The 19,867-nt window shown below is 37.8% G+C and overlaps 1 protein-coding gene across 1 annotated transcript in view; it reads right to left on the minus strand.

Annotated features, from left to right (window-relative positions):
* KCNU1 (potassium calcium-activated channel subfamily U member 1) overlaps positions 1-19,867 on the minus strand; it is a 227,634-nt gene that overhangs the window by 111,050 nt on the left and 96,717 nt on the right. Inside the window, exon 19 of the mRNA XM_053578834.1 lies at positions 1,899-1,902. Coding sequence (XP_053434809.1) covers positions 1,899-1,902 — 4 coding nt within the window. The remainder of the gene's footprint in view (positions 1-1,898; positions 1,903-19,867) is intronic.

Raw genomic sequence — 19,867 nt, forward strand, 5'->3', positions numbered from 1 at the left:
AATAATGCCTATATGTTTATGAAGGCATTAATGCCTATATGTCATCACTGCTTAAGCAAGTCAAGCTGGGAAGATGAATTAGTAGATTCATTAGGGTAGCTGTATCTCAGCCTTCTGGGTTTGGATTTCCCTTCTCTAGTCAACTAAGAGTCTTGGATGGTAAAGTGATTGAGGGCCAAACCTGAAGACAATCATGAAGTAGGATAAATCCATATTTGGACCACCTACTCAAACTGTTTCTTATCAATTGTTTTCTGTCTCTAAGTTTCTTTACACCTTCTTTCCAATTCTTTTTCCTAATTCCACTTTCCTTTAGGTGTGACTCCATTGCAGAATATTAACATAGTAATGACTCTTAAAATAGTTCTTGTGGGGTGGGGAATAGGGAAATTTGGGCCCAACTTTCCTAAGGGCCATTTTCAAATTGCTCACTTCCTCTATTCCATCACATGCTAAGATTATTAGGTGCTCCTCCCTCACCTGGTTGGGGACTACTATTCTTAAATCTTAGATATTATGGGCGGCGCCTTTGGCTCAGTGAGCAGGGTGCCGGCCCCATATGCCTAGGGTGGTGGGTTCAAACCCAGCCCCGGCCAAACTGCAACAAAAAAATAGCCGGGCGTTGTGGCGGGCGTCTGTAGTCCCAGCTACTCGGGAGGCTGAGGCAGGAGAATCGCCTAAGCCCTCAAGTTGGAGGTTGCGTGAGCTGTGTGATGCCACGGCACTCTACCGAGGGCAATAAAGTGAAACTCTTCTCTACAAAAAAAAAAAAAAAAATCTTAGATATTATAAACTGCAGTGGTGAAATCATAAGCAGTGATCAGTAATTGGGGCTGAGAGAGTTTCTGCCTGATAACTTATCTAATCCCATTAAGCAGAAGGGCAGAAAAACCATTGCTTCTCCTACTCTCAAGGCTAGCCCTGCTGGTGTTTATTCTCTGAACCCCCAAATATCATGGTTTAAAATAAGTATAATCTATTAGGGCTACTCTTCCAATTCCTATTTTATCTGTATTTCATTGATGTAAAAGGAAATAATAAGATTCTTCTTGGGTTTATTTTCCCATGTGTAATATAATCATTCACATATGTGTAAAACTTAACTATTGTCTAGGTACTAGTCTTAATAGTTTTTATATTAATATGATCAATTTGTATAATCTTTATATACTAATATTCCCATTTACCCGGTATGATATGTAACATTATTATCAACATTTCAAAGAAATCTGAAGCTTTCTGAGAAATTCAATCATTTGCTCAAAGTCATACTGTCACTAAGCAACCAATTCAGAATCCATGTTATTAACTACCACACCATGCTGCCTCTGTAAAATGTTAAATTATGAACTTAAGTGGAGAACCTCTAGTGTAGTTTTAGTTTAGAAAAATGGAAGTAGCCAAAGGAAGAAGGACTAGAAGTTATAGAACATCAAAATTGGAAAGGGCCTTATAGACTGATTATGAGTGATTACACTGTCTTTCCTAAACTACAGCTCATCAGTGAAATAGCTGTGATCACAACTTAAGCCTTCCCAGTTCTCACTGAATTTGAACTTGAAGGAGAGTGAAATTGAAGGGACCAAGAAAACTTAATAAGACTAATAAATTTATTAAGGGGTGGATTTGATATGCCCATTATCTAGTCCCTGAACTGTAAATACAGAGCATGAAATTTGTACTAATCCAAACCCAGTGTATTTTTATTTTGCAATTTATTGAAAAATTCTTAAGTCATTTTTGAAAGATAGATATCATGACTTTTAATACTATGAGGGCGAAAGCAACTTCCTTCTGAAATGATATCCTCTTTTGGCACATTTTGGCTGGAACTGCTCTCTAGATTTAAATTCACACACCAGTCCCTGCCTGAGCAGGCTGACCCATTAGCATTTTACGGTACTCTGCTGCCATCATCTGGCAAACAGAAGTCAACAGCAGTTGACTCACTCATTGCTATTTAAGAATCTTAGAACCAGATGAATAATTCTCCTGGATGAATTTGGATAGGCTTTGTTAAATAGTAGTTTTTGAGGATCAGTATAGGTATGGTAGTAGTGGCAATTCAGGATAAGGCAGAAAGAAGAAATTATGCTATGTATTATGAAAGGAATGGGAAGATTATGAAGAGGAGGATGACTACAGTGAATCTAAGAGATTAGATTGCAATTCAATCCTCTAGATACTATAAAGTACATGCTATAGAAGAGGTTAAAATTTGGCATATCTACAAATAGGAAGGAAGAACCTTTGTTTTATACAAAAATAGCTTCATATTTATACTAGAGTAACTTCCTGCTTTAAAATATTTATTAGTAAGATCATCCATAAAATTCAAATAAATAAGGGGATGATCACTTATTTTCATTTTTTTTTTTTTTTTTGTAGAGACAGTCTCACTGTACCGCCCTCGGGTAGAGTGCCGTGGCGTCACACAGCTCACAGCAACCTCTACTCTTGGGCTTACGCGATTCTCTTGCCTCAGCCTCCCGAGCAGCTGGGACTACAGGCGCCCGCCACAATGCCCGGCTATTTTTTTTGTTGCAGTTTGGCCGGGGCTGGGTTTGAACCCACCACCCTCGGCATATGGGGCCGGCGCCCTACTCACTGAGCCACAGGCACCGCCCAATGATCACTTATTTTTATAAAGCATTTTGGTAGGGTGGTGCCTGTGGCTCAGTCAGTAAGGCACCGGCCCCATATACCAAGGGTGGCGGGTTCAAACCCAGCCCCGGCCAAACTGCAACCAAAAAATAGCCGGGCGTTGTGGCGGGCGCCTGTAGTCCCAGCTACTTGGGAGGCTGAGGCAAGAGAATCGCTTAAGCCCAGGAGTTGGAGGTTGCTGTGAGCTGTGTGAGGCCACAGCACTCTACCGAGGGCCATAAAGTGAGACTCTGTCTCTACAAAAAAAAAAAAAAAAGGCATTTTGGTATAATGGGGATGTAGCAAGATGATACACCAGAAGGATTGTTCAGCTGAGCTCTCCTAGAATGCATGGAGAAAAAGGGAGAACCCAGCCATACCTGATGTGGGGACCTTACCCAGAGTCATAGCTCAGGGATCATAGCAAGGAGGTGGTGAGCTGAATACAGTGTATGATCCAGAACATTGAAAATCTAATAAATTAGGCAAGTGATTGCAACCAGCTGGGATTGGCTGCCCCCCTACAGAGATGTGGGATGGGAGGAAGCATTTCTGGAGTTCTGAGTTGTTGGGAGAAGTTGCACATTGAGTGTAAAGCTTGGAAGTGTATACAGAATCCAGATTTAAATGCCAGTTGGAGCGGATTTCCTATCAGTTAGTGGCTGGGGAGGCAGCCATACTGAGAAGGTCTCAGTGGCCAGGGGGTTGCCATCATAGTAAGGTCATTAAAAGGTCTTAACCAGAGCTTAAAGCATAGCTGTCTTAATTCCACCTGCCAGGATCAGAATTCCACTCATGTGACAGTCTAAGGGACTCCCACACTCTATGGGAACTTGAGTCAGGAGGCATTGTGAGACTGCCCCTGAAGGATTCTTGTGAGCTTTAAAATCCCAACATGGCCAGGTCTGAATGCTGAGGAAACAATTAGGAGATCATCAAAGGCAACTAAGTTTGGAATAAGGACCATAAAGGTTGCAGGCTGTGCTCTATGTCACTTAAAAATACCACAGAGCCACCTGTTGTTCTGGTGACATATTGCAACATATTGTCATCACGAGCAAGGATGTCTGTTTATTTGGCCATGAGGAAGTTTGGCTTTGCTCAAGCTGAGGTACTTCAAGACCTAAACTCTGAGGCAAGGTAATATGAAGCAAAGGTGACAGTGAGAAGGAAAAAGGACAAGGAGGTGAACAAGAAGAAAGAAGACATGAAGAGGAGGCAACAGAAAAATTTGGGAAAACGAAAAACCAAAACAGAGGAACTCATTCAAGGGACCATGAGGCAGCTAAGGCAGAATACTCCACCTATAAAGAATTAATGGACTTGACAGAAAGGGAATTTAAACCATGGACAATAAAGACAATAAAAGGGATGGACAAGAAAATGGAAAGATAGAACCAAAAGTTGGATGAGAGATATGTAGAATATAGAAAGGATATGGTGGAGCTTAAGGAAATGAAGGAGACAATCAAGGAATGTAAAGATGCAGTAGAAAGCATCAAAAATAGGTTAGACCACAGTGAAGAAAGAATATCAGAGGTAGAGGCTAAAGTTTTTGAGTTAACCCAGGTAGTTAAACATGCAGAAAAGAAAAGAGAGAAAGCAGAACAGGAACTTAGAGAACTACGAGACTCTATGAAGCATTCAAACATACAAATAATAGGGATCCATTAATAGGAAGAAGATTGTCCCAAAGGAATGCAAGCCCTACTGGGAACTGTCACAAATGAAAAGTCCCCAGGTTTTACTACAGACCTGGACACACTCCTTTCAGATGGATATTGAACCCCCGTGTCATCTCAAGTCAAACACAGCCTTTTCAAGACACATGTAATGAACTGTCCAAAGTCAAGATGAAAGAAAAAATTCTGTAAGCAGCCAGGAGTAGGTGCCAACTGATCTACAGAGGCAGAGACATTAGGATGACAGCAGACTTTTCAACTGAAAGCTTCCAAGCCAGAAGAGCAGTGTCATCCACCTTCAACATTCTTAAACAAAACAATTTTCAGCCCAGAATTCTGTATCCTGCTAAACTAAGCTTCAAAATTGATTGAGAAATCAAATGTTTTGAAGATATACAAGCACTGAGGAAATTCACCACAAAAACAGCTCTACAGAAAATACTTAGACCTGTTCTCAACACTGAAAAATGCTCATTTTCCCTAATCAGCAAAAAAAAAAAAAAAAAAAAAGGCAAATTAAAACTACCCTGAGATATCACCTAACCCCAGTGAGAATGGCCCACATCACAAAATCTCAAAGCTGAGGATCTGGTATGGACGTGGAAAGAAGGGAACACTTTTACACTGCTGGTGGGACTGAAAACTAATACAACCTTTTCAGAAGGAAGTATGCAGAATCCTCAAAGAACTCAAATTAGACTTCCCATTTGATCCTGCAATTCCGTTACTAGGTTTCTACTCTGAGGAATAAAAAAATCCTTCTATTATAAGAACATTTGCACCAGACTGTTTATTGCAGCTCAATTTGCAATCCCCAAAATGTGGAAACAGCCTAAATGCCCACCACCCCAGGAATAAATTAACAAGTTGTGGTATCTGGAATACTATTCATACACTAAAAAAAGATGGAGAGTTTACATCTTTTATATTAGCCTGGATTGGAGTGGAACACATTCTTCTTAGTAAAGCATCACAAGAATGGAGAAGCAAGAATCCAAGGTACTTAATTCTAATATGAAGGCAGCAAATGAACTAACTTAAGGGGGGATAGGGGAATGAGCAAGTGGGGAGAGGAGAGAAGGGTGGGGGATGTGGAGTCACGGTGTATGGCATACCTCTTGGGAGCAGGACACAATTATAAGAGGGACTTTATCTAACAAATGCAATCAGTGTAACCTAATTCTTAAATCCCAAGATTCCCATGAATTCCAAACCTTCACGAATCCCAAACAATAAAAAACAAACAAGAAAAATAAATAGAAAATAAAATATTTTCGTTTTGCAAAATGAGAACCATATGCAGTGTGTGCTTGTGCATAATTTATTGGCAAAAAGTTTGGTTTGTATGCTGTGTTTACAGGTTAATATGCCTAATGAATAAAACTACATTGAATTTTCACATAGCATAATGATATGGGTAGCAAGATTATACCTTTTAGTGTATTATTTTCTTCTTTATTACTGACATCTGCTTTGATGGGACTGTCTTCATATTTAATCAGACACATCCACTGACCCAAGAAATATTCAAATTTTTATAGAATGTAGAAAGAGTCAATATTTAACTTCTGAGTCTCAAAATGGGCTCTTAAAGCCTATTTAAGAAACAATATTCTTCAGACTCAAGAGTTCATCTGAAAACCCCTATAGACAATAGGAAATTACATAGGAGTAGTTTCTTGCCATGCCTGAAATTATCTTAGACTTTCACAATAAAATTGAAAGTATCTTCAAAGAAAATAAAGATACAGAGCCTTTGGTTTTGTGTTGGAATGGCACATGGATAAACTCCATGGATCCACTCTTCTTGAAACAGCCATAAATAGTGAAAATTACTAACACACACACACACGGATACACACACATCACCATGGAAATTGTCTGGAAATTGTCCTATGGGGATATAGCAAATAAAGAAACAGTTCTTCAAGAATATATTCTAAATCGTAGCAAGATCAGGAAGAGTCTGTGGCAATTGAGCCACAGATTTTCCTTAAATTCCAAGTAGGTGTGGAGAAGTGTGCTCAAGACTAAAGAGTTCCTACTCCCATCAACTCTCAGTCAAGCCTTATGCTATGTCCCTGTAAGGTCCAGGGCAACAGCATTTCTCATGCCCTCTGCCCCTCAAACTCTAAGTTTCAGAGGCTAAATTCTGGGTAAATGAAGCCTGGAGGATAGAAGCTGGATTACTCCCTTATCCACAGGTGAGGTTCTGCCCAGGCCTCATGGATGAAAAGAATAAAGCACTAATTCCCTCATTCCAGTCTGTTACCAAGGTAAAGATTTCACAGTGGGAGGAGCAAATAAAGAAGACCAGAGGCTACCACCACTGCCAGTACTCTACTCATGAAATGGTATATCACATCAAGAAAAGTGGACTACTATCCCAATTCCTAGCCCCAAACTTGGGACCAGTAGTTCAGAGGGTTTTCCCAGGGTGAGAGGCATGCTATAAGAACAAAGGGCTCTCAAGTATTGCCCAAGGTAATTGACTTTACTTGGAACAGAGTGTGAAGGAGTTCAAGCCCAAGTGTACAGTTGACAATAATAGTGATTTTTGTCATTATTGTCACTATTGAAAACAATAGCATAGGCCAGAGTTCACTACAGTGAACCAGGGAGACAGCTTATGAGTGCTTTCTCAGGGTCAGAACAAACCTCAAAGATCAGCCCCAAACCTACCTTGGCAAAAGGGTCCAAATTTAATTGGATAACACTGTGGAGAAATATATGCCTTAGGCATTGTTAAAAATAATAAGAGGATTCAGAAGACTTTTAGTGTAGCCCAAGAACTGGGTGTGATACCAACAGAAACAGAGAGTTAATCAGAGATATCAAGGAAAGAGACAATTAAAAAGAGCCCCACTAAAAGTACTGTCATCCCAATGGTTGTTAAACACTGCAGCCCAAGGCTGCTTTCTTTGATGTAACATCAAAGTCTTCACACAGTAGAGGAAATGCATTTTAATGAAATAACCAGCCAAGTCACTAACCAACTAATCAAATGTGCAATGACAACAATACACCCTGATGGCTAGAGTTGCTATAATATATTATCTAAAATGTTCATTTTTCAATAACAACAACAAAAAAATGAGAAATACACAGTAACAAGAAAGCATGAAGGGAAAAATCAGGCAAAAGAAAGGGGACTTAGCATACAAAGTCTTTAGAACATATTATAAATGTGTTTAAAGAATTAAAGAAATCACAATTAAAAAAGTAAAAAGCCAAGAATAGTAGCATGCAGTTGCAATCTCAGCTATGTGGGAGACTTAGATAAGAGGACTACTTAAACCTAGCATTCAAGACCAGGCTGAGCAACATGACACTACATCAAAAAATAAACAAACAAACAAACCCAAACAAAAATGTAAAGAAACAGAATGATGACAGTTTTCCTTAGAGAGACACTATCAATAGACAGATGGAATTTTAAAAAAATGGAAATTCTATAGTTGAAAAGTATAATAAATGAAATTAATTATCCACTAGAGGAATTAATGGACACAATTCATAGTGTCACCCAATTCGTATCAACCTAGAACCTCAATGTGTAACTCCTATAAACTTAATTGTCTTCACCCAAAATCTCTTTAAAAAGTAATAGAAAAATAAAATGTTATTTACAAGTGAAACAACTGACTTTTTATGAGAAAGAATGAATGCCAGAAGGCATTGAGATGACATATAAAAAGTGCTGAAATAAACTGTCAACAAAGAATCCTAAATTCAGCAAAAATATCTTTAAAACATGAAAGACAGAACACTGGTTAAAAAAAAAAAAAAAAAAAAAACAAGTGGAGTAAGAAGCTGAGAAATTTTTCCCTCCATAAAAATAAAATAAACTTGTAAAAACTGTCAGAATCTTTTTTTTTCTTCCAGTTTTTGGCTGGGGCTGGTTTTGAACCCACCACCTCCAGCATATGGGGCTGGTGCCCTACTCCTTTGAGCCACAGGAGCCACCCAGAATGTTTTATTCAACTCTGAAAACTAACCAACAGCAACCAAGGAAATATTAAGCAATCTAAATAAATATATTGTAGTGAAAACAGCAATATTTGTGATGTTTTAACTTACACCAGTCCCATCTCCAGATCTCCAGCTCATTAATAGCTTTGAACTATAATAATCAATATTCTTGGTTCCAGAGGGAGTACAGTATTTCTCTTAAAATATCATTTCCAAAGAAGAGTAATTATTTGACTTGTCTGGTAGTTCCCTCAATGACCCTTGAATGGCTCTTCTTTTTCAACCTCACTTGAGTTTCCCTTGTGCTAAAAACTATCTCCAGGGAGTGTTATCAAATGTATTACTATCACTTATGCCTGAGGCAATTGTTCAAGGAAAAAATGATAGAGTAAATGAAATTTTAAATTGAAAAATGAAGAATAAGATGTCTATAGAGACAGTGAAAAACTTTGAAATAGTACTGGGAATAAAAATGACAGTGCACATGCTTGGACTGTGCCTCTCTATTTCCATGCTCAGGAAGGTCTGAGAAGACTCTAAGCTCTCATATTAGGTTGACCTTGAAGTTCTGTACAAATAGGAAGTGAAGGCTAAAGCAGAGATGTTAACTAGCCAGCTGAATAATGAAAGCATTTTTTTAAAACAAACACAGAATCCTGTGACAAATACTGAGAAACTTATTGGTTCCAAGTGTTTAGCAAAATCTTGGTCTAATTATAAGCTGAATTACTAAAGTAACAGAGTAGAGGAATTAGTGGCCAAAAAATGACAGAGACAACAGACTTTATAGAATTAGTTTACAAAAGTCATCAAATAAACAGTAAGACAAGTATAAGAAGCAGTAAAGCAAACATCACTGGGGAAAAGAGAGGGAAAATCTTATTTCCATAATTGCTATCACATAATATGTGCAATATCTAATTTTCAACATAAAGTCATAAAATGGGGAAACAAACAAGAATGTATAACACCCACACAAAAGATATCAATAGATATTGTACCAGAGGAAGCTCAGGCATTGCATTTGCTAATCAAAGACTTCTTAAATCAGCTACATTAAATAAATTCAAAGAGCTATAGAAAACTATGTAGAAAGAACTAATAGAAATGTGAGAATGATGTCTCACAAAATAAATAATATCAATAGAATTATAGATTAGAAAAGGAAAAAAATAGAAATCCTGCAGTGGAGAAGTACAATAATAAAAATAAAAAAAATACAAGAGAAACTCAAAGTCAGATCTCAGCATGCAAAGGAAACAATCAACAGGGGTGGCAGGGACAAGATGGCTGACTGAAGCCAGCTTTCCACAGAGGTTCCCTTCCAGAAGGAGAGTTAAAGGACAGAGATTCAGCAAGTAACCTGGTGGATTAGAGCTGCACCAAGAGAGGAGGTTGTAGAATGCACATCAACCCCACTGAGGTGAGCTGGGACCTCAAGGATACAAACAAAAGGTACAGAATCCATCACCAAGTGGATGGGAGTCCCCTTCCCCATGAGAACGGCTCAGAGTGTCCCACAAACAAACGAGCAGAGTTCAAAATTCCTCCCACTAAAATCCACAGAAGAGACCCTCTAAAAACTGGACGTACCTCCCCTACTAGGGTGCCACAGCGTTCTCCTGCCAGGCATAAAACTGTACAAAACTGTGTATATTCTCTACCTGCAATTCTGAGCTCCCAGGACTCCCCTCCACTCTCACCCTGAGGTCTGGAGGCCTGTCCCCAGAAGTCCAGATTCTTGGGAGATTTCTTGAGGGGTGTGGACAGGGCCTAGACTGCAGCTGGTCAGTGCTGATTCTGCAGCATGGGAGTGAGGAGAGGATGGTCGGCTGAGAGGGGACCACACCGGAGTGGCGGTGCCCCGAGGTGCAGAGCAGCAGCTATTTTTGGCAACAATAGGGCTCACTCCTGGATATTCCAAAGCCAAATTCCCTGTCTCGCTGGGCAACTGGGCATCTACTCAGGTGGCAACCACCGTGGAAAAGATCTGGGACAGAAATGCAGGCCATGTGAGTAAAGGGTTTGCCTGAGGTGGTACCAGCCTGGGTGGAGCACAGAAACTAGAAAACGTACATGTAGAGCCGGGAAATTCCCAGGGCAGGGCTGACCCAGAAGACCGCTTTACTGAGCCTAAGATTCACCCAGCCCTCAGGGGATCGTCAGCCTATAGACAAAGGAAGGCAGGAGGCTAGAACTGATAGGTAACTGAATACAAACCTGCACAAGCAAAGACAGGGCCTGAGGCACAGGCTCTGAGAACTCAAAACAGCTTCTGTTCTGCAGGGGAATTTAGCAGGGACAGAAACAAATTCCTGCAAAGATGTTCTGTTCTGTCAATAACATCAATCAGGGGTGGGGCTGGGAACTGAGTGAACATCCCCCAGCCTCCATCAAGCACCCAAGGTTGTCAGGCCTTACCTTCCCCTGCTGGATAGAGGCAGAGCACAGAGGCCTGGCTGAGCAGATATAGATTTCCTTGTGATTCAGGCAGGTGAAAAGTCCTGGATTATCTGTTTACTAGAGGCAACTGGGTCACAGCCCTGCAGGGCTATCGGTGACTGGCTGTGACAGAGGTGCAAGGTGGAGAAGGAGGCATCAACATTCGCAGACTTATCTATTTTCTGGGTGGGTCCTCCTGACTTCACGGAGCACTGGAGCAAGTCATATCTGAGTTGTCACCAGACACCTGCAATCCAGTTGCCAGAGACCTTTTAAACTCTCCCATCTGAGACAGGTACTGACTGAGAAAATTGATTTGGACCTTTTGAACTGAGCCAGTCACCCAAGGACTATTCAAGTGGTGCCCTGGGTTTGTGGTTATAGGAAGGTTTGATTTTCCTTTTCCAATTGTTGACTGTGGGGGGTGGGGTTATGGAACTGCTGGTATTTCTCTACAGCTGAGACTTCAACCCAGAGTAACTGTTTCACTAGGGTTGGACAGAGACCAGCTGAAAACAAGACAGAACCACTAGGCCCCACCACACCAAACAGGTCCCCAGTTTCTCAGAACATAGCACTGTATGGGTCCTCAACAAAGCTCCAGGGGAAAAATCAAACAGTAAAATAATCATGGGGCAGAATCAGTGGAAAAACACTGGTAACATGAATAACCAGAATAGATCAACCCCCCCCCCAAGGAAAGATATGGCAGATGTAACTGAAGATCACATTCATAAACAGCTGGGCGAGATGTCAGAAATCGAATTCAGAATTTGGATTGCAAACAAGATAAATAGAATGGAGGAAAATTTGGAATTAGAAATTTGAGGAGCAATTCAAAACTCAGAATTAGAAATTCGAGGAGAAATTCAAAAGTTGTCTCAAGACTTTAATGAATTTGGTGGTCAAAACCACCAAAGATTTTGACTCACTGAAGCAAGAATTTGCAGCCCTCAAAGATATGAAAAGTACAGTAGAATCCCTCAATAACAGAGTGGAGCAAGCAGAAGAAAGGATTTCTGACATTGAAGACAAAGCTTTTTTGCTCCCAAACTCTCAAAGAGGAAGAGAAATGGAGAGAAAAAATGAATCATTCTGTCAGAGAGCTCTGGGATAATTCGAAGAAGGCTAATATCTGCCTCATTGAAATCCCTGAAAGTGATGAAGTGGTCCCTCAAGGCACAGAAGCCCTTCTCCATGAAATTATGAAAGATAATTTTCCACACACGCCCAGAGATTCTGAAATTCAGATAACAGACAGTTTCAGAACCCCAGAATAACTCAATCTGAATAAGACATCCCAAAGGCATATCATAGTTAACTTCACTAAAGTTATTATGAAGGAGAAAACTCTGAAAGCAGCCAGATGTAAGAAATCCATTACCTACAAAGGGAAGAATATTAGTATGACTGCAGATCTCTCTGCTGAAACTTTTCAAACCAGAAGAGGGTGGTCATCAAATTTTAATCTTCTAAAACAAAATAACTTTCAACCCCGGATCCTGTATCCAGCTAAACTGAGTTTCATTTATGATGGAGAAATTAAATACTTTAATGACATTCATATGTTGAAGAAATTTGCCATAACATAACCAGCTCTTCAGGATATTCTCAAACCTATCATCCATAATGATCAGCCCAATCCTTTACCACAAAAGTAAACTCACTCAGAAACTTTTGATCAAACTCCAACTTCCACAGTGGCGAAAGGATTAAAAATGTCCACCGGACTTTCAAAAAACTCCATACGCAAAATTTTACCAGACTTATCAATATTCTCCATTAATGTGAATGGCTTAAACTGTCTTCTAAAGAAGCACAGGTTAACTGACTGGATACAAAACTCAAGCCAGATTCTTGATGCATACAAGTGTCACATCTTACCTTAAAAGATAACTATAGACTCAGGGTGAAAGGATGGTTGTCCATATTTCAGGCAAATGGTAATCAGAAAAAAGCAGGTGTTGCAATTCTATTTGCAGACATAGTAAGCTTTAAATCAACAAAAGTAAGGAAGGACAAGAATGGTCACTTCATATTTGTTAAGGGTAATACTCAATATGATGAGATTTCAATTATTAATATTTATGCACCCAACTAGAATACACCTCAAATTATAAGAGAAACTGTAACAGACATGAGTAACTTGATTTTCTCCAGCTCCATAATAGTCATAGATTTCAACACTCCTTTAGCAGTGTTGGATAGATCCTCTAATAAGAAGCTGAGCAAAGGAATTTTTTATTTAAACCTAACCATCCAACATTTGGATTTAGCAGACATCTACAGAACATTTCATCCCAACAAAACTGAATACACATACTTCTCATCAGCCCAGGGAATATATTCCAAAATCGATCACATCTTACATCACAAGTCTAACCTCAGTAAATTTAAAGGAATAGAAATTATTCCCTGTATCTTCTCGGACCACCATGTAATAAAAGTTGAACTCAGTAACAATAGGAATCTGCATACTCATACAAAAACATGGAAGTTAAATAACCTTATGCTGAATGATAGCTGGGTCAGAGATGAGATTAAGAAGGAAATTGCCAAATGTTTGGAACAAAATGACAATGAAGATACGAATTATCAGAACCTCTGGGATACCGCAAAGGCAGTCCTAATAGGAAAATTTATAGCACTGCAAGCCTTCCTCAAGAGAATAGAAAGAGAGGAAGTTAACAACTTAATGGGACATCTCAAGCAACTGGAAAAGGAAGAACATTCCAACCCCAAACCCAGTAGAAGGAAAGAAATAAGCAAATTAGAGCAGAATTAAATGAAATTGAAAACAAAAGAATTATATAACAGATCAATAAATCAAAAAGTTGGTTTTTTGAAAAGGTCAATAAAATAAACCTTTGGCTAACCTAACCAGGAAAAAAAGAGTAAAATCTCTACTCTCATCAATCAGAAATGACAAAGACAAAATAACAACAGACTCCTCAGAAATTCAAAAAATCCTTAATGAATATTAGAAAAAAGTTTATTCTCAGAAATATGAAAATCTGTAGGAAATTTACCAATACTTGAAAGCATGTCACCTTCCAAGACTTAGCCAGAATCAAGTGGAAATGTTGAACAGGCCAATATCAAGTTCTGAAATAGCATCGACCATACAAAATCTCCCTAAAAAGAAAAGCCCAAGACCAGATGGCTTCACGTCAGAATTCTACCAAACCTTTAAGAGGACTAGTACCTATATTACTCAACCTGTTTCAAAATGTAGAAAAAGAAGGAAGACTACCCAACACATTCTATGAAGCAAACATTACCCTGATTCCCAAACCAGGAAAAGACCCAAGAAGAAACGAAAATTATAGACCAATATCACTAATGAATATAGATGCAAAAATATTCAACAAGATCCTAACAAACAGAATCCAGCAATTCATCAAATAAATTATACATCATGACCAACTGGATTTTATCCCAGTGTCTCAAGGCTGGTTCAATATACATAAACCTATAAGTATAATTCAGCACATAAACAAATTAAAAAAAAAAAGACCATATGATTCTCCCAATTGATGCAGAAAAAGCTTTTGATAATATACAGCATCCCTTCATGATCAGAACACTTAAGACAATTGGTATAGAAGGGACATTTCTTAAACTAATAAAGGCCATCTACAGCAAACCCACAGCCAATATCATATTGAATGGAGTTAAATTGAAATCATTTCCACTTAGATCAGGAACCAGGCAAGGTTGTCCATTGTCTCAATTGCTCTTTAACATTGTAATGGAAGTTTTAGCCATCGCAATTAAGGAAGAAAAGGCGATCAAGGGTATCCACATAGGGTCAGAAGAGATCAAACTTTCACTCTTCGCAGATGACATGACAGTATATTTGGAAAACACAAGGGACTCTACTACAAAACTTTTAGAAGTGATCAAGGAATAAAGCAATGTCTCAGGCTACAAAATCAACACCCATAAATCTGTAGCCTTTATATATACCAACAATAGCCAAGCTAAGAAAACAGTCAAGGACTCTATACCTTTCACAGTAGTGCCAAAGAAGATGAAATACTTGAAAGTTTATCTAACAAAGGACATGAAAGATCTCTATAAAGAGAACTATGAAACTCTAAGAAAAGAAACAGCTGAAAATGTTAACAAATGGAAAAACATACCATGCTCATGGCTGGGAAGAATCAACATTGTTAAAATGTCCATACTACCCAAAGCAATATACAATTTTAATGCAATCCCTATTAAATCTCCATTGTCATACTTTAAAGATCTTGAGAAAATAGTACTTCGTTTTATAAGGAATCAAAAAAACCTCGAATTGCCAAGACATTACTCAGAAACAAAAACAAAGCAGAAGGATTCATGCTACCAGACCTCAGACTATCCTATTAATCGATAGTGATCAAAACAGCATGGTACTGGCACAAAAACAGAAAAATAGATGTCTGGAACAGAGTAGAGAACCAAGAGATGAATCCAGCTACTTACTGTTATGTGATCTTTGACTAGCCAATTAAAAACATTCAGTGGGGAAAAGATTCCCTATTTAACAAATGTTGCTGGGTGAACTGGCTATCAACCTGGTGAAGACTGAAATAGGACCCACACCTTTCACCATTAACTAAGATAGACTCTCACTGGATTAAAGATTTAAACTTAAGACATGAAACTATAAAAATACCGGAAGAGAGTGCAGGGAAAGCCCTTGAAGAAATCAGTCTGGGCGAGTATTTTATGAGGAGGAACCCCCGGGCAATTGAAGCAGCTTTAAAAATACACTACTGGGACTGCAAACTAGTACAACCTTTCTGGAAGGAAGTATGGAGAAACCTCAAAGCCCTCAACCTAGACCTCCCATTCGATCCTGCAATCCCATTACTGGGCATCTACCCAGAAGGAAAGAAATCCTTTTATCATAAGGACACTTGTACTAGACTGTTTATTGCAGCTCAATTTACAATCGCCAAAATGTGGAAACAGCCTAAATGCCCACCAACCCAGGAATGGATTAACAAGCTGTGGTATATGTATACCATGGAATACTATTCAGCCATTAAAAAAAATGGAGACTTTACATCCTTCCTATTAACCTGGATGGCAGTGGAAGACATTATTCTTAGTAAAGCATCACAAGAATGGAGAAGCATGAATCCTATGTACTCAATCTTGATATGAGGACAATTAATGACAATTATGGTTATGGGGGGGAAACAGAAAGAGGGAGGGAGGGAGGGGGATGGGGCCTTAGTGTGTGTCACACTTTATGGGGGCAAGACATGCTTGCAAGAGGGACTTTACCTAACAATTGCAATCAGTGTAACTGGCTTATTGTACCCTCAATGAATCCCCAACAATAAAAAAAAAGAAATGTCAAAAAAAAAAAAATACACTACTGGGACCTGATCAAACTAAAAAGCTTTTGAACAGGCAAGAACACAGTAAGTAAAGCAAGCAAACAGCCCTCAGAATAACCTGCAGATATTTGCGGGTTACGTCTCTGACAAAGGTTTAATAACCAGAATCCACAGAGAACTCAAACGTATAAGCAAGAGAAGAACAAGTGATCTCATTGCAGGCTGGGCAAGGGACTTGAAGAGAAACTTCTCTGAAGAAGACTGGGACACGGCCTACAGACATATGAAAAAATGCTCATCATCTTTAATCATCAGAGAAATGCAAATCAAAACTACTTTGAGATATCATTTAACTCCAGTAAGATTAGCCCATATCACAAAATCCCAAGACCAGAAATGTTGGTGTGGATGTGGAGAAAAGGGAACACTTCTACACTGCTGGTGGGAATGGAAATAAATACATTCCTTTTGGAAAGATGTTTGGGGAACACTTAGAGATCTAAAAATAGATCTGCCATTCAATCCTTTAATTCCTCTAATAGATATATACCCAGAAGAACAAAAATCACATTATAACAAAGACATTTGTACCAGAATGTTTATTGAAGCCCCATTCATAATTGCTAATCATGGAAAAAGCCCAAGTGCCCTTTAATGTACGAATGGATTAATAAATTGTGGTATATGTACATCATGGAATATTATGCAGCCTTAAAGAAAGATGGAGACTTTACCTCTTTCATGTTTACATGGATGGAGCTGGAACATACTCTTCTTAGTATAGTATCTCAAGAATGGAAGAAAAAGTATCCAATGTATTCAGCCCTACTGTGAAACTAATTTATGGCTTTCACATGAAAGCTATAACCCAGTTACAACCTAAGAATATGGGGAAGGAGGAGAGAGAGGGGAGGGAGGGGGGAGGATGGGCAGAGGGAGGGTGATTTGTGGGAATACACCTGCAGTGCATCTTACAAGGGTACATGTGAAACTTAGTAAATGTAGAATATAAATGTCTTAACACAATAAGTAAGAAAATGTCAGGAAGACTATGTTAAGCAGTGTGATGAAAATTTGTCAAACGGTCTATAAAACCAGTGTATGGTGCCCCATGATCACATTAATGTACACGGCTATGTTTTAATAATAAAAAAAATTAAATTAAAAAAAGAAAACAATCAACAAACTCAAAGATAAGTTAATGGAAAATATCCAATTTGAGGAACAGAAGAAAAAGAAGAATAAAGAAAAATAAACAGAGCCTAGGAGACTTCTGGGACATGCAAAAATGCACCACCATATATTAAATGGATGTCCCAGAAGGAGAGAAAGAAAATAGTCAGAAAGAATATTTAAATAAATAGGGTGGCACCTGTGAGTAGGGCACCGGCCCCATATACCGAGGGTAGTGGGTTCAAACCCGGCATCTGCCAAACTGCAACCAAAAATAGCCAGGCATTGTGGCGGGCCTCGGCCAAACTGCAACCAAAAAATAGCCGGGCGTTGTGGTGGGGGCCTGTAGTCCCAGCTGCTCGGGAGGCTGAAGCAAGAGAATCGCATAAGCCCAAAAGCTTGGAGGTTGCTGTGAGCCATGTCACGTCATGGCACTCTACCGAGGGTGGTAATGTGAGACTCTGTCTCTACAAAAAAAAAGAATATTTAAATAAATAATGGCCCCCAAATTTCTCAAATTTGATGAAAAACATTAATCTATACAACTAAGAATCCCATTAAACTCCAAGTAGGATGAATTCAAAGATCACCACACTCTTAAGCCAATGATAATCAAATATCTGAAGTGCAAAGACAAAGACAGAATCTTCAAAGCAGCATGACAAGAATGACTCATCATGTACAGAGGATGTTCAATAAGACTGAAAGCTGATTTCACATCAGCAACATTAGAGTTCAGAATAAAGTGGGATGAAATACTTAAAGTACTAAATGAAAACAACCACTAGTGAAGGATTTTATAACTAGTAAAGCTATTTTCCAAAAATGAAAGATAAATTAATATATTTTAAATATAAAAAAATTGGAAAGTTTATTGCTAGCAGTCAAGTCTTACAATAAATACTAATGGTAGTCCTTAAGGTTGAAATGAAAGGACATTAGGCAATAACTCAAATTCACATGCAAAAATAGAGAGCACTAATAAAAGTGTATTTATATAGGTAAATACAAGAGAGAACGTACATACATACATATACACATTATTTTCTTTTCTTTTTAAAATACAATTTAAAAGATTAATGTATAAAGGAGTAATTATAGATCTATTTGATAGGTTCACCATATAAAGATATAATTGGTGACAATAACATATTAAAAGGGAAAACAGAACCATATTAGGAAGGGTTTTGTATAGTATTGAAATTAATTTGGCATTAATTCAAACTAGATTGTTATACAGTATGATGTTAATGGAAAACTGTAGACCAATCACCAAGAACATAATTAAAATATATATACACTAAAAATGGCAAGGGGTATAAGGAATAAAAAAGTTACTTATTTGTTATAATGTACATTACCTGAGTGATGAGTATATTAAAATCCCAGATTTCACCACTATGTAACATATGTATATAACAGAATTTAACTTGTACCTCCTTAATCTATTGGAATTAAAGAAATTTAAATGGAGAAGGAATTCAAATGTTGAGGTAGAAAATATCTATCTCAATAAGTCAAGAATAAAAGATTTTAGAAATAAAAAGATACTATATGGGGAATGAATAGCAAACAGAAGACACTAATATTAACTATCGTTACATACATTAAATATAAATAGATTAAACTTTGCAATTAAGAGTCAGAGATTTGAAGAATGGAGGAAAAACCATGATGCACTGTATGCTGTATGAAAGATGCATACTTTAGATCCAAAGATGTTAATAGATTGAAAGAAAAAAGGTCACAAAGAATGTTCCATGAAAATGATAACCAAAAGAGAGCTGGCACAGTTATACTAATTTCATGCAAAATAGAGTTTAAGACAAAACATGTTACAAAGACTAAGAAATTTTTAGTAATAAAATGATTAATCCACCAAGAAGATAAAGTAAATATAAATATATATGCATTTAGTAGTGGAAATCCAAAATACATATTGCAAAACTGACATATTTGAAGGGAGAAATAAAAGTTCATTAATAATAATTGAACATGTCACTATCCCACTATCAACAATGTAATAGAATAAATAGACAGAAGATCAGCAAGGAAATGAAAGACCTGAGCAACCTTATAAAGCAATTATACTTAACTGACATCTGTAGAACACTTCACCCAACAACAGAAGAATACTTGGTCTTCTCCAGAATAGACTCTGTGTTAGACCATAGAACAAGTCTCAATAAACTTAAAAAAATTTAACTCATCCATAGTTTGCTTCCCAACCAGAAGAGAATTCAACGAAAAAACAATAACAAAGGAAATTTGGGAAATTCACAAATATGTAAAAATAAGACAACACACTTCTAAATAAATGGCTCAACACAAATCACAAGAAAAATTATAAAGTACTTTTAGATGAATGAAAATAAAAATACAGTGTTTTAACAGTATGCCATGTTCCTAAAGTTGTTAGACAAAAATTTTCAGATATAATTGCCTGAGTTTTAAAAAAAGAAAACAAAAAAGATCTGAAATCAATGACCTCACCTAACCTTTCTTCTTAAGACACTGATAAAAGGAATGCAAGCTAATTCAAATCGAGAAAAAAAGAAGAGATGGTAAAAATTAGAATGGAAATAAATCAGTCAAAATAAAAAAATAGAAAAAATC

Source organism: Nycticebus coucang, chromosome 24 (assembly GCF_027406575.1).
Source record: "Nycticebus coucang isolate mNycCou1 chromosome 24, mNycCou1.pri, whole genome shotgun sequence".
NCBI classification, from domain to species: domain Eukaryota; kingdom Metazoa; phylum Chordata; class Mammalia; order Primates; family Lorisidae; genus Nycticebus; species Nycticebus coucang.